We start from the raw sequence: 23,348 nt of genomic DNA, 5'->3' as shown, positions 1-23,348 counted from the left end.
CAGCAACAAATAGATTTCAACTCTGAGAGCAAAGTTTGTCTCCCAAAAGCGAATACTGTATATATTACTATATGTGTAATGCTACAGAGACACCTGTGGCACCAGTTAATCACCAGAGGTCAGAGACTGTTCAAATAATATAACAGTTGTGGGTTAGGCTGTTTGTCCTCTCCCATCACCACTGTTTGTTGTGAAATGCATGCTGGGATACCAGTCTACCCTAAGTTTCACACAAGTGGACATAAGGCTTCTTACATAAGAAGTTCTTGCCACACTTAAATTAAAATGAATACATAAATGAAACAAAGGCAGTATGGTGTATGACATACGTACTTCACATATAGTATATTACAGTAGGATAACAGGTCTGTCTGTGGACTGCATCTCATGGTAAATGATGGTTGAAAGAAAGCTTCTAAATTGAGATGATTTTGTCACAAAACAGGTAATAACTTGAGGAGCTGCAGCTCGATACTGAACACACAGACATGAGATTGATATCCATCTGAACATCTCACTCAGAAAAAAAGCCAATAAATGGAGCGTTTCTCTACTATTACTTCAAATGTATTGAACACTGGCTTGCAATTGACTCATTTGATTGGAAATAGATTATTATTGATAAAAAAATGAAATAATTGCTGTGATCATCCTTATACCAGTAAGCCAACTGATTCATATGTATTTGAATGAGTGGATGTAAACTTAAATCATTATTTTTGTATTAACTCTGAGATTCCTCCACTCCCACAGTCCTCTGACAGGGTGTGACCAGGAGCAAAAGCTCTGGACTGATCGGTGCCATGAAAACCCGAGGCGTTACACCATCTTCACCCTCCCGCCGGCGGAAGTCTCGCTTCACCTTACGAGGCAGAAAGAAGAAGGACGGGGTTGTTCAAGGCAAGCTTCGTATCCGCTCCATGCCTGGAGCCTTCCTGGTGCTAGGGGTCGTTGTGGTGGTTGTTGGCACTGCTCTAGCTGTGGCAGGATATTGGCCCTACCGGATTTCAAGGTCGTCCATTCTGGGAGCCACTGGAGGGGAGTCGCAATCTTCAGGCTGGAGTCTTGGTGCTAAAGGCCTCCTGTCCACAGCCAGCCTAATCCACAGCGAGCGGATGAAGCTGCTGGGTCCCGTCATCATGGGGGTGGGACTCTTCATCCTCATCTGTGCCAACACAGTCCTGTATGAGAACAGGGACAGAGAGACTCAGATGCTGCTGGCTCAGATGCGCAGTGTTATCTGCTCTGTGTCCGCCGCTGTGCCCTCAGCGGACCTTAAAGAAATAGCAGCAGCCAACTCCATGGCCAAACACTACCAGTGGGTGAGCAGTTTACCAGCTGCCCACCTCAACATCCTCTGCTTGCAGCAGCTGGCCAGCTCTGAGCCCCTGCTCCAGACCAGACAGCCCAGTGACCAGGAGGACAGCATGGAGGGCATCTACCAGCAAGCTGTCCTCCAGACAGAAGCCCTGCACCACCAGGAGTCAGAGCCTCCGCCTTCCATCCACACCAACTCATGTAACTCCAGCCAGACAGACTTTAACGGACAGTCTGGTGCTGAGCATGGGGGCAGTGCCAACTTCAACCCCCAGCCTGCCCTGCTCATCAATCTCAACAACTGCCTGGTGTCTGCCAGCTCCATGTCCACCCTGGGGGTGGATGAGGTGGATATCCCAGCTGCTCAGCCAAGGCGCTGCCACAGCATGAGCTACAGGACTAACCCTTACATAGCCCAAACTGCAGTACGTCTGGAGAAAGGCCTCCACACTCCTGGACAGGAAGGTCGAACAAATCAGTCAGCAGTCACAAGGAGAGAGCCCAGTTCACAGGTCTGTGTGAACATTCCTGGGCAGGTTGTGGATGCAGTGGAGGAGCAGACTCATCGAAGCTGGCCTCGGCTAGACCTGGGCAGCGGGAGACGGTACCTGAAACTGGAGAACAAAGAGGACTCAGTGGACAAACTGCTGGACCAGTTAGAGCAGCAGTGTTCTCAGTGGGATAAGAGTTTTGGCTCGGGGCCTTTCCAGTGACGGCTGCTTCAGCTTCACAGTCCCGAGAATACTCCTGGATACAGACACACTGACAGCCAAGGAGTAATGATCTTTACCCTGGATTTTAAAACTGCACTATATTTTTGGTTTTAAATTCAGTTTGTCTTCCAGAAACCAATCCCCAGACCATTTGGAGCTACAGTATTTCACAGCAAGGATCTTCCAAAACGTGAGCTTGTTCTCAATCTTCAGTGGAATATTGATACACAGAGGTTATACTCTTTGCTCGGGTGGATTTGGCAGATGTTTTATATAATTGAAAAAGAGGAACAATACACAGACCCTACACTGTCACAGATGAGCGAAGCAATTTGACAGGCTATTTACTTCCACAGTTTGGGTTGGCAGCAATGCGAGAAATCAACTCGTATCTCAATGTTAAAAAGGGTTTGCCTGTTTCCAGGACACAGTGTGTACAACTCAGTGGAGGAGAGATAGAAGGATGCAGGAGGACGGGGAATTGTTTTCACTGTGCAATCAATTTTGAATCAAACTACCTGGACTCCTGAGCCCATAAAGTGCTAACAGCTCTTGACAAATGCAAATAGTATATAAAATAGGACTTTTTCCTCAGCTGAAGTCCCATACTCCAAATGCAATGCATGGTAGTGATATACAGTATGTTACATCTTAATACTTATGCAGAGTAATGTCTATGTTGGTTTTATGTGTAGAGGAAGTAATTCTAGTTAAAAGGTAATTCTAGTTTATTTCAGCTTGGGTCTTATTTTCAGAGCTCTGGCCATCAGTTCTACAGTATCAGCCATGATAATACTGAATACACTCAAGTTAATTACTGACATCTGGGAACATGATGACATTTTGGGTAATATTTTCGCGGTTCACCTTTGTTTTCTCATGGACAGTTTGCATGGACCATGGGCTTTTGGCTTTATGTTTGACAAGGACCCTTATGAGCACACCCTCTCCCAGCATGCAGGACTAGAGCACACAACACAGGGCCAAGAAACCAAACACACACGATGTATTAACCTATATTGATTATTTTGGTATATTACATTAACCATATTTTAGTAATGGTTTACTCTATTTACAACATCATACATTATTTATAAGGATAAAACAAACACCACACATGGATAATGTAGATAAACCATCACCCCACTGCTAACTGTGAAATAATATACAAATAAGAATCAAAGGTATTGCAGAGCTGCGACCAAACAGCAAAACACAGCACTGTATGGCAAAGAGACAAATGTTCTATAGACCAGTGGCTGGCCCTCTTTAAAGAGAAGTCATTGAAGCCAAACGCCTGGATATTGTCTGACTCAGTGGCCATAAGTGACAGCACACTCAGGTCAGGTCAGCAGGACTTGTCATGCTGACAATCTTCCAGAATGTAACCAATATAGGCTAACTCACACTGACTCCAGTGGTAGTTCCAAAATTTAGCACTAGATTATCTGCAATAAAAGACAAAGAATAACAATAGGAGTGACTAAATCCATAATGTTATCTTTTTCAGTCTGCACTGTATTTCTTTTGACATTACTAAAGCTCAGAATGTCTTGTTAACATGGTTCATTTATCCTGGACCACTGATATTCTCATCTGTCCGTTCATATAAAGATATGATGTAAGTTAAAAACATGTGGACACAAACATTATTAAATTGCACAAAACTATTTTTTTCATAAAAAACACTAAAACTCTAAAGCTCTAAAACACAGTATAGTAGTACAGCACAACTTGCATGCAAATTGATGGCATTTCTGAGTTGCCCACTTACTCTGAATAACAATATATGGCAGCCTGGCTAAGACATTAATCTCTGTAACAGTGACCGAAAATGGAGCAAAAGAAGCCGAGGTTTCAAAGGGTTCAAAGGAAATGGACATGTTAGGAAATGTTCCCTGTAATCAGACATTGTTTTGAGTGTGTCTGATGGAGGGTCTGCTGTAAGATGTTGTGTATATCATCAGAGACGTTATTCCAAATCAGAGGTGAATCAGAGGAATGAGTGTTTTCTCAGTCAGTTACAACACCGTCCCATTTTGTGATGTCACCATGTTCCCAGACTGCAGCAATAAACTCCGTGATTACAATGTTGTTGTTACTAATAGGAAGGACGGCCAAAACCATGCAAATAAAACCCAATTTGTAATGAAATGGAATCATCCTTCAACCCTCTCTGTTTGTTGTCCCTCTCCCAGTTGAGGCAGTATTAGCTTGTTTTGAAAGCAGGCAGACCTCCTCCTCCCTCTGGTCTCCTGTTGATCATCTCCTTTCAGAGTGCACCCAGTATTTATGAGGAGGGTCCTCCCGCCCACACACACACACACATTCCCTCTCCTCCCCCTCCCCCCTACCGCTTCCCTCACTGCCTCTTTGATCAAATGGACAGAATGGATTGTGCAGACGAGGCGCGACCGCAGTCCCAGTTAGATTTAGTGAGGTGATCAGTGTTACTGCATACAGCTGGGTGTGTGTCATAGAGGGAAGAGAATATGAATCAGAGACCTGTGCCCCCCCCCCGCTCCCCTCCCTCCTCCTCCTCCTCCCTTTACTCCACTTGCAGATGTGCAGAGGCAACCCTCCATGTTTGAACCAACAGTCTTACTCTGGTTTTCTTTCTGTCTGTGCTGCCTGTTGTGTATGCTATGTGTGACACTTTGTGTTCTAAATGTATACCAAGCAATATGAGTGGTCTGACAGAACAATCACTGGCTGTGTCTTGCCCTGTGTCGACCATTGCATTAAACAACATTGCCATGCCTGTGTTGCAAATATAAGGCAAAGCAAAAGCATCTCGTTTGCGGCCGTCTCATTTATTCAAACTGTCAAGGTAATGGCACCTGGTTGTATATATATGCAACATATAATCAACTCTCCTCGCTCACCACTGACGACCCCATTCCTCATGCCGAAGGAGACTTAGCATTTCATCCATATTCTTCATGCTGAACACGTCCAGCCGGGATCTGGACCAGTGAGGCTGTGTTCAGTTTATTGCCTGGTGAATGAAAATGTGAGAAATAGAATTTTTTTCCTCTCCTGCTCACGGTGTGAGCTTTATATTTTGAAGCAGTCCTGAGCAGGAATGGGATGGAGTGGCAAGAGCGAATTCCCTGGCTGCAATTATCCTCAGCAGAGCCTCCTGCATGCTCCAAATTTTTCCCTTCTTATTAGATTTTATGGTTCCTTCCGGGCAGGTATGCAGTCCCTTGCGATCTCTTTTCATTTAATAGGTCGTTTACAAGCTAGCTCCTGGGTTTCTAACAGCTCATAAAGCTAGCAGGCAGGACCTCCTGCCCTCTGCGGCAAAAGCACAGGAAGGTAGAAGATTACATGGCTGTAAAAGGGCACAGAGGTGCACATGTGAAAAAATCAGGGTTAATTATTTACAGCTTCTGTGCTGGACATCAGCACTTGTTCCATCTTCTCAGCTGATCCGTCACTTTCACCACACTGCCAACCAAAATATAGAAAAGCTAGGAAAGAGAGGTTTCAGTAATGAATGGCTCTATTTATTCAAGATGCAGCCAGGATCATATGCACTGGCACGAAACCGTTGCTGTCCATTAGCTAATAAACCCAGTGCATTAGTATTTGGCAGGGATTAGACAGGGATTAGTACAGTGGCATCTGCAAAATGAGGTAAGAGTGGGGTAATTATTACCATGACGCCTGAGGGTTGTATTTTCACCCCATTCATCAGCAGTTAAGCATTGCATCAGCGTTTGTCATGTTTTAGCTCATTTCCTACAAATCATGTGTACATGACTGCTGACACTTCTCAAAAACACATGTGGGTGTTTTATAGTTTCTAATGTGTTTTCCAACGTCCTAGTAGCCATTTGCTTTTATTTATGTCACCACAGTATGGAAATCAACTTGTCAAAGTTATCATATTGTGGTGATATAATACAGACTTCCCAACTATTAACCAATCTGAACGTACAGTTGCAAGAACAACAAGAATTTAATGTAATGACAACAGTAAAAGCACACATGATCTAAATGACGTTGGGGCTTATTCAACCACATGAATAAATGGATACATATAAATACATAACAAATTTTAAAAAAAAGAAACTATAGCAACTCAGTGCAGTCTGGATTATGTTTTTTTAATCAACATAATGAGGATACATTTTTATGAAACATGTCTGCAAAGTTTGCCAAATGTTTGTACTGAACATACAGTATTTGCAAAATAATCTGACAACGTATTTCATTTGATTTTCTATATATACAGTGTATCCACCTGTGACAACTAAAACATGATTCAAGCATTTATGGCTCTGTAGGCACTTGGTTAATTTGATCTAAATGAAGTTGGGGCTTATTCAACCACATGAATAAATAGATACATATAAATACATAAAAAATGAAAAAAAATTCAAACTATGTCCATGCTATTTGCTGCATTATTTAAATGAATGTAGCAAATAGCACATTATGATGGATGGATAAGATAATAGTGGTCTACCAAAAGAATTAAAAATGCTATTGACTGTAAATTGTCCTATTAGTAAAGGCCATGCTCACAGGTGTTTCCAATCACTCTATCTGATTAGACCTCAGCTCAGGCTGAAGTTGGGTGGAGCATTGTGGGAATTATGTGAGGTCATCCAACTACATGAACCAAAAGAATCATAAAGGAGTAAGTTGTCCCACCTTAGCTGGTGTGAGGGAGCTGTCATCAAGCACAGTCTGTACACAGCAGTTCATATCGTGGCATTAAAACACAGACTGCGTGAGTACTAAAGACCAGCAATGACAATGTATCCCTCTGGTGCAGCTTGGCAAGGAACAACATTCCAGGGAAATAAAAAAATGAAATTTCATGCTAAACAGACTTAAACTTCAGAAGATACCTACTCGATGTAGATAACTGAGACTGCTGAAGCTTCAGTTTAGCTGCATATTAAATGCAATAGAACGAGGGTTGTCAATTTGTCTTCCATCTTTTACAGTGCAGTTGGGTTACAGGGAATAGCTTCAGGGTCAGTATGGTGTGTAGAAACTGTCAGAGCGACCAAGAACCATTTCCACTTGAGTATTGTATTATAATGTGAATGTATCCTTAAATGCACAAACCCTACTTAAAAGACCTGGGCCCTGTTTCCCAGAAGTATCTTCATGCTAAGCAGGGCCGGACTGGGAAAATCATTCAGGCCAGGAAATATTTTTTATAATAATATTTTTTTTAAGCAGGGGGTCCCCCACTAGGAAAATTTTAGTTACAAAGACTTGATTTCCTGCATTCTGGTGAATTTTAATGCATGTGAATCACAAACTAATGAGCCAACAACTGCTATGAACCTCAAAGAAAACCACTACTACTACTGTGGCACCAATGCTGCTCTCTCCACCTTCAAAAAGAAAAAAAGCAAGAGCACGCCATATTTTTAACGTACCATTATAATACAGTTAACACTCTCTCCACCTATTCAAAGAACAGAGCAAGAGCACAATGCCCTATTCAGTTTACTGATATACACCCATCAGAAGTTTGAGTACACCTGTTGTAAACTATTTTTTCCATAAAATGACCCTAAACTGTATACATTTGATTTTTCTAACATGTGACATGAAGTAGTGGGCTTCTGTACTACTGTGACACCAGTGCTACTCTCTCCACCGTCAAAAAGAAAAAAGCAACAGCACAGCACACCGTATCTTTTAATGTACCAATATAATACAATTAACAACTCTCTCTCCTCCATCTATTCAAAGAATAGAGCAAGAGAACAATACCCTACTCAGTTTACTGATATACATTAACAGTTACCCATCAAAGGTTAAAATAGCCCTTTAACCAACACAAACATTAAATAACATAGATCTTTAAGTTTCAACAAATTACAGTAGCCTGAATAGTGACAGAAGATGTTGTGTTGTCTCAATCATTTTAAATTATGAGCTCAAAGTATGAACTCACTGACAGAAATTTTCACCATAATGGATGAATTTTCAAATAATATTGACCACATTAACTAGACTAGATATGCCAATTATGCTTTCAATGTTTTTGAGGAAATCAGAAAGGGAACTACCACTTTTATTATTGATTGTCCAGTTTCTTGGATGCTTTAACATCGACAGGGGATGATGATGACGCATCAGTAACATTAGCTGCGTTAGCTAGGTAGCAATCGTTAGCTAGCTAGCATGTTCATTTACCTTTCTTTTTTCTCTCTTTCCCTCTCCGCTCCACCCTTCCTCTTTTTTCCACCTTCCATCTTGCTGCTAAGTCATTTAGCCGCTCCAAATGCACTGACTGCCAAACGAAACATGTAACTGCCAACTATTCTCTCTGTCTGTCTCTCTCTCTACCTCTACCGCCTGGCTGTCACAGGGTCAAAAAAAAAAAATAAAAAATCTGCGGCCTGCAGTGGGCCTACCGGGCTATTTAGCAGGCCAGGCGGTAATGTCCTGGGAAATGTCCCAGTGCTCCTGATTGCCAGTCCAGGCCTGATGCTAAGACACATACAATGACACGTGAAATCAATCTTATGTAGCTTGAAGTGTTTGCATACTTGTGTGGACCATGTTTAGGGCCTTATTCATTGATAAGTCTACTGTATAGGCTACTTTTATCATGAAAACTGGTGTTCGTTGTTAAGTGATATTTGACATAATAAACTTGAGGCTCTTAAGAGTGTGCACTTGCTGTAAAGTACTGTTTTGGGAAACATTTAATAGCATTTGTAGAAATGCTCTTAACTTCTAAGACCAATCACTGGGAAACAGGGTTCTGGTTGTATATGGATTTTTGCTAAAAAGAGCACTGTCCTTTACTGCCTTATCTTCGATTGATGTTCTAGTCTCTTTTTAGGAGGATATTATGATCACAAATTGTCTCTTGTAAATTAAGTTAAATGAAATGTATTTTTCTCTGAAAAACATGCAGTAGTTTTTCAGCTCCAGCAAGCTCCACCATTCACTCAGTTAGTGCAGCCTTTCAGGCAAAAACCTGGGCAAAAAAGCACTCGTTCGCTCATACAGTTTATTGCTGACAGTTCCTCCCTTCTCTCATCTGGATTTTGACAGCTGGACAGTCAGAGGACACTGTTTAGAGAGATTTTAGAGACTAAATCACACTGAAACTGTTGAAAATGGGGGAGGGGTACATTTGTTGCCCATGGGGTTTTAAAATGTCTGAAAAACACTGAAAAAAAAATCTCTCTTTTCAACCACATTTTAATCCTGTTTTAACCTAAATGTCTCAGTGTCTTTTGATCAACCCTGTCTCTTAAAAATGAAGATTAAATTCTACTAACACTGCTACTAAGGAAAATCAGTGCAGTCTGGATTATGTTTTTTATCAACATAATGAGGATACATTTTTACAAAACGTGTCTGCAAAGTTTGCCAAATGTGTGTACTGAATATACGGTATTTGCAAAATAATCTCTGACCACATATTTCATTTGATTTTCTATATATACAGTGTAGCCTGTGACAACTAAAACATGATTCAAGCGTTTATGGCTCTGTAGGCACTTGGTTAATTTAAGGGAAAGATGGTGGTCTTAGTTAAATATTAAAAAGGTAAGGACAAGTTTAATTTAGCAAAATTCAACTAAAATCACCGTCCTTCTCTGACCCCAGTCTCTGTTTCAAGAGAGAACATAATATATTTGGTAAAACCATTTAGGAGTAGATAAATACTAAATACAGATTTACAGTATACCTGCAAATCTCCAAATAAGTACTTTGCATTGAACATGATTTGTCATGAAAGGTTTTAAAATTGTATAAACCAACAGCATAGTCCTTTAAATGCTCCAGTATATCGTGTACCTTGCTGTTAGTGTCAAATGAGGGATGACTGCAGCTCAGCATGAATATATTATGGATAAAAGTAACTAGTCCTGACCAAATGCACTCTGGTGCTCAGCTTTCAGCATGTCTTCACTGGCTTCATATGCAACATTCATAATGTGAGCTCCAAGGGACATTAAATTCATTGCTTGAGGGTGAAAGGATGGTATGTCACTCAACTGAACTATGCAATTAGTGTATGAGAAGCAATGAGGGCAGGATAAATGTTGCTTAAAGCTGGTTGTAATAGTTTTTTACTGCAGTCACTCTCACAGGCATAATCTCATTGGCCTGCATGAGAGAACTCTTTAATTCCTCTCTTTGGTACTGTAAATATCACCTTAAGTGATGTTCAGGAGTTACTGTTGTATTAAGCTGATATTTATTAATGGAATATTTGAATATACTGTACATGATGTCCAAAGTGCTTCCAGAATTATAATACATGAATTAAATACACCACAAAAACAGCGATTTTCTGTTTCCACTGAATAATAATTTACTTATTACATAGATAATGCACTATTACAGTTTTATATACATTTAATTTGTTTTCAGTAATATTTTTCTTGAACATTTTTGGCATAATAGAGATAGAGAGGAAAAACGATGAAAAGGAATGAGGGAGCTTTTTGTCATCCATATACTGAATCATATAATGTTACAGGTAAAGTTCCTCTTGAAACATTTTCAAGTATCTCCAATGTAATACAGCAGATGGAGCGCCCTGGTAGCTGAATGGTTACAGTGCATGCTGCATAACATCGATGTCCTCGTTTTGACTCTGGTGGTGGACCTTTGTTGCAACTTGTGCCCCTCTCTCTCCCTTGGCTTCTTGTCTGCCTCTTCTCTACAAGCTGTCTAAAGGTGAAAATGTCCAAAAACATATATAAAAAAACACCTGATACACTGGCTTCTACAAACCAGTGTACTTTAATGAATAAAATAAGTGCCCTCTCAGTGAATCCCAAATATTTTTCCCTCGATTTGGCATTATGGATAGCTGTAAATACTACAATACCCATGAGTCTCAGCTACTGTTGCTATGGAAAATAAGCCAGTCAGAGGCATAAATCAGAGTTGTTGCAATTTCAAAACTTTTTGTGGATTAAAAACATGGCATAGCTGCTGAATTTATCCAAAACTGACCTGTGAATTGATCAAAACTGGATATTGTATTATCAGTCTTCAAAAAAGTTTAGTTTCTATTCACTTCTTTGACTTTTGATCACAACACAGTTGATATTCCTTTGTACTGTTAATTCAGACACAGTTTCATGTCCTTGAACACTTGTCACTCATCTAACATTGTCTATACAGAAAATTAACAAGAGTTTTACTTTGTAACCTTGGATGCCCTAAGTAATTTTTCCCACTTTCTTATGCAGTGCCTCCGAACCTCAAGACTGCATATGGACCTCAGACCAGAGCTGTTAGATATAAGGACCGCACCACTTGCAGTGTGGAAAACAACCTACAGCAACATGGCATTTAGTACATAGATTTGCTCAATTTGGGTTCATTTCATACACATTCCAGATTTTGCAACATTGGACACAGAATGCACCTGTAGTGAAACCTTTCAGATGTGCATGTTCTATTGAAGTTTCTCTGGACTGCTTAAGGGTTGATTTCTCTTTAATTCCCAAGATGGGAATGACACACACTATGAGTTAGCGTGTATCATTAGAGTCTCTCTACAAATTAGAGGGGAGAGGGCTTCATGCATTGCATACAAACTCCTTAGAAACTTGGCTTGCACCACTATTTATTTTCATTTTGTGAATAGAATTCTGTGTTATTCTTCCAGAACACTTTAAGGAGAAACTAGCAATATTCCATATTTTTCTTATTGTCAACAATTCTCATGTGCAGAGCCAAACCAACAGTGAATTGATCTACTAACAAGTATAGTGTGTGTATCAAAGCCTGATATACAGTATCTTATTCCTCTATGTGATGGACCTCCTTTGTTGTCCAAAAACGATTAAAATACATCAATGAGTCACACTGTTGCACTGGGTGACATGTTCCTTCATCACCATGAACACACACACACCATCCTGCTGCAAGAAATACAATACTTTCGCATTGAATATAACTGAAACTTTGCTTTTGATTTACAACTTAACATATTATTTAATAAAACAAATGAAAACGGCATGGCCAAAAATATTGACACCATTAACTTAATATTTTGTAGCACAACCTTTGGAGTCAATAACTCCTCAATGGGATTCAGATCAGGACTCATAGCAGGCCACTTCAGAATGGTCCAACGTTTTCATCTCATCTACTCTTGGGTGCCTTTTGATGTATGTTTGGGGTCATTATCCTGCTGGAAGACCCGTGACCTGCAACTAAGACACAGCTTTCTGACACTGGGCTGTATGTTTTGCTCCAAAATGCCTTGATAGTCCTCTGATTTCATTGTGATCTGCACAGATTCAAGGCACCCAGTGCCTGAGGCAGCAAAGCAACCCCAAAACATCACTGAGCCTCCTCCATGTTTCACAGTAGGCATGGTGTCCTTTTCTTTGAAGGCTTCATTTTTTTTCTTTAAACATAGGGCAGGTGTGATTTATCAAAAAGCTCTAATTTTGTTTCATCTGTCCAAAGCACATTCTCCCAGAAGGACTGTGGCCTGTCAATATTAATTTTGGCAAAGGGTAGTCTGGCTTTTTTGTATCTCTCTCTTAGAAGTGGGGTCTTCCTGGGTCTTCTGCCATGGAGCCCATTTTCATTCAGAGAGTGACGGATGGTGCAACTTGAAACTATTGTACCTTGAACTTGAAGATCAACTTGAATCTGTATTGACGTTTTCCTTGGTTCTCTCTCAACCATTTGAGCAATCCTTCTGGGCTAATTCATCTTGGGCTAATTTTCCTCTTGCAACCATGTCCAGAAATGTTGGCTGCCGTTCCACTGGCCTTTAACTTCTTAATAATATTGGCAACAGTGGTCACAGGAACATCAAGCTCTTTGGAGCTTGGTCTTGTAACATTTACATTGACCATGCTTGGCTATTACCTTTTTTCTAATGTCTTCAAACCACCCTCTAGTTTTCCTTCTGTTTTCCATTTTCAAAGTAATGCACATAGTGGCACAAAACAGCAGAGTGAGTAATTTTCTCCTTTTAAACTGGCTGCATCAGTGATTAGAAGATTGAAAACACCTGTGATACTAATTAAAACACAATAGTCTGCTTAAAGTATCACTACAAATCAATTATTTATTACAATTTCTAAAGGGTACCGATTATTTTGCTCAGGCTATTTTAGAGCATGAGTTCAATTATTTTCACAATATTTTTGTTTTGTTCCAGTGCATACCAAACATAAACATGCATTGATAATAAAATATCTTTTAATTTCAACTCTGTTCAGGGTGAATGGTGCATTATTTTAATAAAATGCAAGGGTACCAATAATTTCAGCCACGTCTGTATTTGTGAGTTGTTTTTTAAAGATTTAGATGTTCAGTAGGGAGCAATGGGCTTTGGATTTGAGAAGAACAGACAGCAAGTGTTAAGAGATGGGTTGACACATTCTTGGATTTGGTCTTTTCATGGGACATTGTTGACAATAGGAGAAATATAGAATAATGCCAGACTTATTCTCCTGCTTTGAAATATTGTTTCTGTATGTCTTATGTTACAAATGAAACAGTGTCTGCAACATTAATTTCTTCTGTCACTGATAAAAGAGTTTTCAAACAGATCAAATATTTCCTCTTCTCCTGGTGATCCACTGTCTGTTCTGAAAGCTCTTGTCATGTGTTTCATTATGGGTGAATACTAAGATGTCAGCTGTCTTTTTACCACACCACGCTGTAATACAGCACATACTCTAAAATCCAGCCAGCACAGTGCTCACTCTGTTATTATGTTATGGGTTAATAATACAAACATGAAATCAACTAAAACAGCAGCTAAAACAGCTCCCACCCACCTGAACTCCCTCATTCAGGTCTACACTCCCTCCTATGCTCTACTACATACCACTACCACAACAAGGCCCTAATCACTAGCCAGACTCTTCTGTTCTGTAGTTTCCCAGTGGTGGAACGAGTTACCAAACTCTGTTCAAACCGCAGAGTCCCTCTCAATCTTTAAGAAAAGACTAAAGGCCCAGCTCTTTCCCCATCCTCCTTAAACTGAAATTATACTTTGCGCATCTGCAAATCTGCGAGGGTCTGCTAGGGTGTATGCATAGGCTCTGTACGGACGTTTGTGTACCTACAATTTGTTGTGTCCGCAGAGACACATCCGTGCGACTCTACGCTACAAGGGAACCATCTGCGCATGCTCTGGAAAGCAAACATGGAGGCTGAATTTGAAGAGAGGCTGTGTAAGGAGGTCTATCATCTTTACAGTTTGTCTTTAAAACAATATGAAGACACCCAAATGTGCAATAACTCGTGGAGGAAAATTGCCCAGAGTTTGGGAAAAGAAGAAAGTATATGTCGGCAGAAGAGGAAATATCTAAGGGACTGATTTGTGAAGGCAAAGAAGAGGCTGAAGGGACGAAGCAGTGCAGCAGGTGGGAATGTTTCTGTTTCCCCCATTGTTTCCCTCTTGAGCTGGCTGTCTGACTTCGTGAAACACCGGGAGACAGACTCCAACTTTCCAGTAGAGGTAATGTGAATCAAAATTTAAGTTATGCCTTTTCTTTTTGCTTTGTTGGTTCAAAAATGTGTTGAAAACAGGGTTTTGTGTCTGTGACCAATGTTTTGCAAACATGTACATTTAAGTTTGTATCTGTAACCGTACTTTTGTAAACTGTACATTTATGTTTGTATCTGTAACCGTAGTTTTGAGAACTTCTACATTTAGTAATTAGTATTTTATTTTTAGGGTGGCATTTCTTATATCAATAAAATGTGTTTTTTTCATGCTAATCTGTTCTTGGCCAAAACATGTAAAATGATGCTCCGAGAGAGGACGTCCTCCCTAACCAATCCAATCAACAACCAGAATACAATATTGACATTGTGTTGGTCTAATGATAATTTCCAGATTTCATCTTTAAAACTCTATATGCAGTAAAGTGATATTTAGATTCATACAGTAGCATATATTAAAAGAAATTCTGACCTACAAATTGCGAACTACTTTTAAAGGTTCTATATGTAGAATTTATTATTATAGAATTTTATATATTATAGAATTTATTTATTATTATTAGACTATATTAGTCATTTTTCATTGCCAATGAGTAAATGGGTAGTAATGTAACGTAAACAATGAGACCTTCACTGACTTTCTCAGTTGTCTCTAACAGCCTGTTGACTGATTTCTATGTGAGGGACAACAACAAAGTTCTGTTAACAAACAAACAAGATGAACAACAGCCACAAATGCAGTGAGACGTCATGTCATGGATACTTCATCTCCATGACAGAAAGAAGAAAACATCAGAGAAGGTGAGCCAGATACACTTTCTCTCCCTCTGTCTCTTTGGTAGTTAATTTCTTATGTCTCTCTGGTTGTGTGAAATTATCTCCTCAACAAGAATGCAGCAAAGAGATCATCTTTGTAGGCTATTATTTGTATGTCATGCATAAAGATAAGAGTATGTAAGTCATATTTGATACATGCATTAATGCATTTTGATGTGAACCTATCTACACAACCTAGATCTGTGAATGTTTTTAGTGTTCAATCTTTCTAGTATTCAGCACTGATCTGTACCTGTATCAGATTATGAGCTTTGTGGTCATTTATATATTTCTATATACTAAGAAAATACATAAGAATGTATTTTATGTATTGCATGTTTTTGATGAGAACATAAATCTGTTGTCACAATAGAACAATACTATAAATTTGAAGTTGACTTTGTTTAACTTTGTTGGTAAAATGACACATCTGAACCACTCCAGGGCCAAAATGAGCACTTCTTTATTTAGAAAAAAATATGTGTATGCTAAATGTCTTTAAAGAAGCAGCCTCAGGGATTTTTGTTTTTGAAAGAAAATTGTTCTGTTGGCATATAAAATTGTCCCCCCCTCTGATTTCATCAGGTGGTGGACAATGATATAGTATGTTGTAGAGATTCCATGTTACATGCTGTTTGAATATGGGTTGCTATAATTCAACAAGTTATGCTATAAGTTATGTTGGTGTATGATATTTTTGTATCTTGTTCCGTGTGCCTTTTTTTTTTTAACTTTGAGCACCTGCCCTTCTAAAGGTCTCTGCATGGCCCTGCATTTGAACATAAGAACATAACATAACTTTAACATAAGGAAGTAGAGATAAGTAACCAACTAGTGTAAGATAACATGATGCTGTGGGTTGGTTTTTCCTTCTGTCTGTTGTGTATTTTGGGCTAGCATGACTCCCCTGTTGAGGAGCACAAAGGGGATTATGGGTAACCTAGCCTATGTTAAGTTCTGTTGTTAGCCATGCCACTATAACGTGCTTGCAAAATGAAACGTTCAGTCAGAGTCCAGGTTGTAATTGTTATACAGGTAACAGGAAATTGTAAGATATAACAAAAAGTAGCGACGAGGACATCTGAACTGATGCATGTCTGACACATGACCCTAACCCTAACCCTAACCTTTGATGGAAGAGTGAACTTTTTCTCTGTTTTCCCTGCTGATATCTCGCGCTGACCCAGGTGATAGATGGTGCCGGTTTATGGAGCATACGCCATGTGTGCTCAAGGTGGATGTCGTAGCACAGCCGGTGAAGAGGGGAGGAGTGGAACAGTGGACAACTGTCAATTAAAACGCCGTGAGTAGTACTGTGGACTTCATAAGATAGAGTCCAGAAGGGAGCCTTCTGCAAGGGAAAAGCAGTGCCATATAACCAGGAGCTTCAAAATGGCTGAAGTTATTGGCTCAGTTGGCCCCTTCAATGAGAGCATAGAGCAATGGAGTTCTTATACCAAACGCCTTTGGCTATTTTGTTGCGACTAATGGAATAGACGCTGAGAAGATAGCGCCCACTTTTCTGAGTGTAATAGGCCCAAAGGCTTTTAACCAGGCAGTAAAGCGTACAAAACATTGTGGACACACTGACAAACCATTTTTCACTCAAGCCCCTGGTGATCACAGAAAGATTCAGAATTCACAGACACAACCAGGAGGAGGGTGAGTCTGTCACCATGTTTGTTGCAGCATTATGCAGATTAGCTGAAAAGTATGAATTTAAGGATGCTTTAAATGACACTTTGAGAGACTTGTGTGTGGATTAAGATATAAAGCAGCACAGAAGAAATTACTCACGGAAAGCGACTTGACTCTTGAAAAAACCATTAATACTAGTGTAACAATAGAAATGGCATCAAAGAAGCACAGCAACTAAATGCTACAGGGAGAGTGCACAAACTCAGCAGTGCAAAACCAAATGCACAATGCCCATGTTTTTGCTGTGGTAAATCTGGACACCTTGCATATGCATGCTGGTATAAAGATATGGACTGTCATAATTGTGAAAACACAGTTAAGGATGGTAATGAGTTAAGCATGGTAATGAGAGAAGAGAGAATTGCCTGCTGTAGTAAATATTGTGCAGATTATGAGTGTGGATGAGAGCTCAGAAGGCTATTGGGCCAAACCCAAGTTGGAGGGGACATTCGGTGAAAATGCAGATAGACACTGGATTGAAGGCATCACTAGTGTCACACAAAATCCAGAAGGAAATTCACTGTTCAGTGCAATGGCTGAACTGCAAGGCTTCTGGTTTACGTTACCAAGGGAAATTATCCTGCTATAATGGGGCATGTATAGCTAAAGGAAATATGGCTTGACTGGCGAGGAAGCTGTAACACGGTTCCACTCATCTGCAGGAGATACTGGAGAAACACAAAGAGGTTTTCTGTGAAGAATAAGGCAGCATGAAAGACATCACAGTGAAGCTGCATGTCAAACCTGGTAGCAAGCCTGTGTTCATGAAAGTTAGACCAAAGTGGAAGCTGACTTGGACATTCTGGTCAAGAATGGATTTTTGGAGCCTGTGATGATCAGTGAGTGGGCCACTTAAAAATAAAACACTGTACATGGAAACATGAGACTTAATGTTACAAATAAAAACAGAAACAGCTTCAACTTGTTTAAATAAAAGATTAAGTATGTATATATTTGGTTGAGCAACAAATAAAAAAGATGTCTTAAAAATTTTCCTTGAGTTCTGAGGCTGTTTTCTAAGTTTGGACAAAACAGGCGGAGTATTGGTTGTGTTTTAAACATTTTCACGCTGAATTACTGATGAATATTGAATTTTTTGGTTTCAGGGAATTTTAAGGTGTGGTTTGACTTCGACTTGAGACGACGAATAACTGTTGACGCAAAAATTCACACTTCAGAGTCCCTAGATCTGAATGTTTCATGTCACCTTGTATCATATATTGTAAACAGTTAAATAATATACATTCATTTCGTAATAAGTCAATTCTTCTATTAACATAAAACATTAACCTTCATAATAGCACTTCATGATATCTAGACATACAATTGCATGGTTACCAAACATTCATTAACTCTTAACAAAAGGGAATTTAATTCGTCAGTTGAGGGCAGTAGGGTCACATGAGGTAAAAAGGTAATAAAATCAAAGTTTAATATCTCCTTAGTAGATAATCACGCAACTATCAAAGTTATACCATTCTTAATGTATTTACATGAAAAACACCATTACATAACTTACATAATGATTAGACATTTAATTTACATGAAATTCAGGTTTGGCTCAGATTTGCAGGGAGACTTAACAAAAGTCCTCAGGAATGTGAGTTAGAGTTTAGGGCTCTGGTCTGGTAAGATAAGAGGCCCAAAAGAGGGGAATTCTCTGTCCATGTTTACTGAGTTGTTGATCCTTTCTCTTGGTTCAAATGACCCCAGAGGTCATTTATGCTTTTAGTTCAGGCCATAATTCAGTTACTGGTCAGAAATGGTTTCTCAGGTCTGTTCAGTCTCCATCTTGTCACAGTGTTTAAGTTTTTGGGGTAAGGTCCTGGGGTGAGGCATTCTACATGTCTTTCAGTTTGAAATGAAAGAAAGGCTGTTTTACCAATGAATTATCTATGAATCATCCTTGGTTTCCTACACAGTGGAATAGTACGAATGAAGGAAATAGTGAGAAGCTACTTTTGATGGCCAGGCTTGGACAAACAGATTGAAGATATGGCCAACAGCTGTTCATCTTGCCACCAAGTCCAAAACAACCTGGTCACTGGCTCCTCTTCACCCCTGATAATTCCCACAGTAGCCATGGCATTGTGTGCACATTGATTTTGCAAGACCAGTAGAGGACAGAATGTTCCTTGTTGCTGTTGATGCACACAGTAAATGGCCTGAGGTGGCTATCATGAGATCAACCACCACAGAGAAGACAATTGAGAAACTAGGAGAAATGTTTAGTTGTTTTGGATCTCCTGCACAGCTAGGTTATGACAATGGACCTCAACTTGTCTCACAGGAAATGACTGGCTAACAGGGTGCAACACATTATGTCAGCTCCCTACCACCCCATAACCAATGGTCTGGCAGAAAGGTTTGTTCAGACCCTGAAACATGCACTGAAAACATCACAAGGGCAAGGAACACTACATCAGAGACTGCAAAACTTTCTGCTAACATACTGCAGCAGTATACATGCATCCACCAAGGCATCTCCTGCTAGCCTGATGCTAAAGAGAGACCTGCGCACTGCCTTTGACCTTTTGAAGCCCCTGGCAGTGAAGGACATTGTTCAACATCAACAGGAGAGACAGATTATGGCAGAGAACATCAGGCTAAGGACAGTTTTCACTTCAGGAGAATCTGTGTTGACAAGGAACTACTGAGGCGAACCTAACTGGCCTCCTGCCACCGTTATTGCTCAAACTGGACCAGTATCCTATACAATCCATGTTCAGTCCACATGTACTCCAAATGTGTGGAGACGGCACTGGCGCCTCTCAGGGAGAAAGGCATGAGAATCTTGACCTACATAGGCAACTGGCCACATACAGACAGGAGGTGGAAGCCCACACAGTGCTGGTCATCCAACATATCATGCAGTTGGGCTTCTCCATCAACCCCAGCAAGAGCACCCTGCAGCCGAGTCAGCAGATAAGGTCAGACAACAACACTGTGGTGGCCTACCTCAACAGACAGGGGGGTGTCAAATCCCTGGCTCTGCACAGGATGGTGGTATCCATCCTGACCTGGGCAGATGGTTATCTCTGCTGCCTGAAAGCCCATCACATTCCAAGGTCCCTCAACATGGGGGCAAACAGGATGTCCAAAGGGGTCCACTGGAGGAGGACCTGTTCGCAAGCAAGAAGAATGCCCAGTGTCCCCTGCATTAGCCCACCTAGTTTGGTCCCCTGGCTTGATGATACAGCTGCTCCACAGGGTCCAGACGCAGCATCTATCTGTTGTAGTTGTGACACCAGAGAATCTGGGTAACAGGTGGTTCCTGGACCTGGTTTGACTAGCGGTGGCAGGCCCGTGGCTGGTACTGGACCTGCCCATGGCTCTACATCAAGCGAGAGGCACCATCTCACGTCCCATTCTGGAACAACACCTCATGGTTTGGATGTTGAGAGGTTGAGACTGAGCAGCTTGGGTTTCCCAGCTGAAGAGGTCTCTATTATTCAGAATGCATATGCCCCGTCCACCTCCAGGGCTTACACAGCTCGGTGGTGGGTGTTTGCAGACTGGTGCAAGGCCAGGAACCTCAATCCGCGTTTGTGCCCCCTGCAGAGTATCCTAGATTTCCTGCAAGGCTTATTCGATAATGGTCATGCTGCATCCACTTTTGGGGTGTTTGCAGCAATGAGTATGGCGGGCCATTACAGTTTAGACTGCTTCACAGCCAGGAGCCATCTACTGGTGAAGCACTTCCCTGTGGGGCCCCTACTTAACACTTTGTTCCTCAGTGGGACCTTCAAATGGTGCTAGACGGTCTAACGGGTCCTCCTTTTGAATCTCTGGGTCAGGTGGACCTGGAAGTACTATCACTCAAGACTGCACTCCTCTTAGCCCTGGCATCGGCCAAGAGGGCCAAGTGTTCCTGTATGTCAGTGTATTTGTTCTTGTATGTCAATGGAGTGGACAAAATATTAGGAACACCTTTCAATATAATGGACTCCAGTAAACCACCACCACCCACTACAACCTCAATAATAAACATAGAGTAGAATTAGCACCTTTCTGACAGTGTCAAGAAAACTGAAAATGTATAAGCTTTGTAAATGTAGAACTTATGGCAGTGCTGTTCTATTGGATTGCATTAGATTGCACAAGTCTACCTAATGAAGTGGCTGGTGAGTGTATACTTTATACAGTTAGCTTGTAGTGTGCATTTGGGACACAGCATATGTGCACCAACAGCATAGCAAACAATGGAGACACACAGTACCTTCTCTCTCACATGAAGTGGTTGAATCCAACTGGGAAATATACTGTAATGACTATGTCAACAAGTACAAGGTGCCCATGGTGGATTTACAGTTTGGCCTGAATATCGATGGCATAGCCACACAACCATTGGTTCACCTTTTTCCCCTACACCCAAGCACAACTCCTCAACAGTGAATTTGGCCACATCATCAGCTACACCACCTGCCACTGATCAGCTGTTTTCCAAATGCTTGGTACTACATTCTGTAACATTTGGCATACAGGCAAAGTCAAATTGAGTTTGATTCAAATGAATACAAATCTAAGTACAAAGACAACAAATTCATGGAAAACTCATAAATAATTAACTTTCTCCTAATATAAAGCAAACTGAAGAATAAAATAATAAAGAATCCTGTTATGTTGCATAAGACCAAGAAAAACAGTTTAATGTGTAGAATATTTGCCAATATTACAAATGCTTTTGATTTTGCGAACTTCATGCAATACTCTGGAGACAAGCTTTGATTAACATACATACCAAACATATGCAGTAAAAAGATCAATAGACAAAAAAATTAAGATAAATTAAAAGAAAAATGAATCAATTAATAACATATTTTATACATGTGTATCATGGAGACTTCTTTGTGTAAATGAAAAAAAAAAATCCCCACAGTAAATAAGAGGCATGTATTGCCTGAATACATTACAGGTTTGCACTATGGTTCATATCATACACATGTGCCCTCCGACAGAAATATCTGTACTCAAGTTCAGAGTTCATTCTTGACATCTTGACAAAACAATATAACCTCAAGGAAATATAGATGTTCAAATTGCATTTTCTGACAACTTAAAGGACTTCATCTTGGTTTAAAGAATGAACTTAAGCCAATTTAGTTAGATCATGAGGATTTTGTTTTTCACCCAGTTCTCTCCGAAAGTTTTCCTACCATGTAAAACATTTTTTTCTGTTTTTTTTTAAATACAAAACTTTAAAATGGTACAAAGGATGTTATGCACAAAACAAGTACAAATCATAATACAGGAGAGTGCTGATAACAACAACAACAACAACAACAACAAATATGTATATATATATATATTTATAAAATAAGGGATAAAAGCAAAAATCAATGAAACAAGAGACAAAAAATATTCAAAATAAGTTAAAAATTAAATAATTATCAGAATTAAATCTTTAAAAAATAAGGACACACAAGAAAAGGGCAATTAATTTGAACTCAGAGGGTTTTGTCAAATTTCATCAAATGTCTGTTATATTCAAAGAGCCTGTTGCTTTTTAAAAATTATTTGTATGAGCAAGAGAGTGAAATATTGAGTTAAACTCAATCAAAAAAAGCGAGAAAGAGGATTGGGAAACTAAAAACACCTGTTTGTGAATAAAGAATTTTCCCATAAAAAAAAGTTAAGATAGTTTGGTGTTCTGTTACTCATATTGTCAAAGTATTAATCTTTAAGATTTAAACAGTGAGTAACATCAGTGGTATTAGAACATATTCTTTAACCACCATTATGTGATATGATGGAATGTAACCAAGAAAGAAGCCTCCCAAGATTTAAGAACTACTCAAAGCACTGTGACAATTACACATTTGAAATTCTACAACCTGGGTCAACTTGGACCTGGTGAGCTTAATTTAATGTACCAAGACTGCTTTTTTAAAAGGTAGATTAAACTGATCAGCATTACATAGACTCTGGGCTCATGTTAACACTGTAAGATGGTGTGCGTAGTATTTTGTCATTTTAGGATTGTAAAATTGTTCAGGTATGTCTCCAGCTTTATTATGAAATGTCGATAATTCTTACTTAATACTTGACAAATTCCTGTGGGACCTTATCAGCAGAACCTTCCTCCACACAGCAGATATATCATCCCTCTGCGACTGATACTGCTGATAGTTCAGCCTCCTGCAGATGACTGAGCTCTTACAGAGTCAGACACAGATAACAACTGAAGGTTGTCCTTGCTTCCACATTGTCTGAAACCACACTGCTTCTCTCTTCCCGTGGATCAGCACTGCTGTAAAGTTTTTAATCTTCCAGATCAAGACTATGTGTAACTCTCTGAGGAGCAGTTTGTCTCTGCTCAGTGAGAGGACACTGTGTGCTGTTTTTGAATGTCCTCTCTCAGAG

General features: G+C 40.0%; 1 protein-coding gene across 2 annotated transcripts in view; it reads left to right on the top strand.

The window, feature by feature from the left end:
• tmem200b (transmembrane protein 200B) overlaps positions 1 to 14,055 on the top strand; it is a 33,539-nt gene extending 19,484 nt beyond the window's left edge. For both annotated transcript variants that reach the window (XM_067611711.1, XM_067611710.1), the window contains exon 2: positions 754 to 14,055. In XM_067611711.1, the coding sequence (XP_067467812.1) occupies positions 804 to 2,030 (1,227 nt within the window). In that variant the 5' untranslated portion in view covers positions 754 to 803 and the 3' untranslated portion in view covers positions 2,031 to 14,055. The remainder of the gene's footprint in view (positions 1 to 753) is intronic.
• Positions 14,056 to 23,348: the final 9,293 nt, after the last annotated feature.

The sequence above is a fragment of the Thunnus thynnus genome, chromosome 15 (assembly GCF_963924715.1).
Source record: "Thunnus thynnus chromosome 15, fThuThy2.1, whole genome shotgun sequence".
NCBI lineage: Eukaryota > Metazoa > Chordata > Actinopteri > Scombriformes > Scombridae > Thunnus > Thunnus thynnus.
The sequence above is the reverse complement of the archived record's forward strand: the minus strand, read 5'-3'. Positions and strand labels throughout refer to the sequence as shown.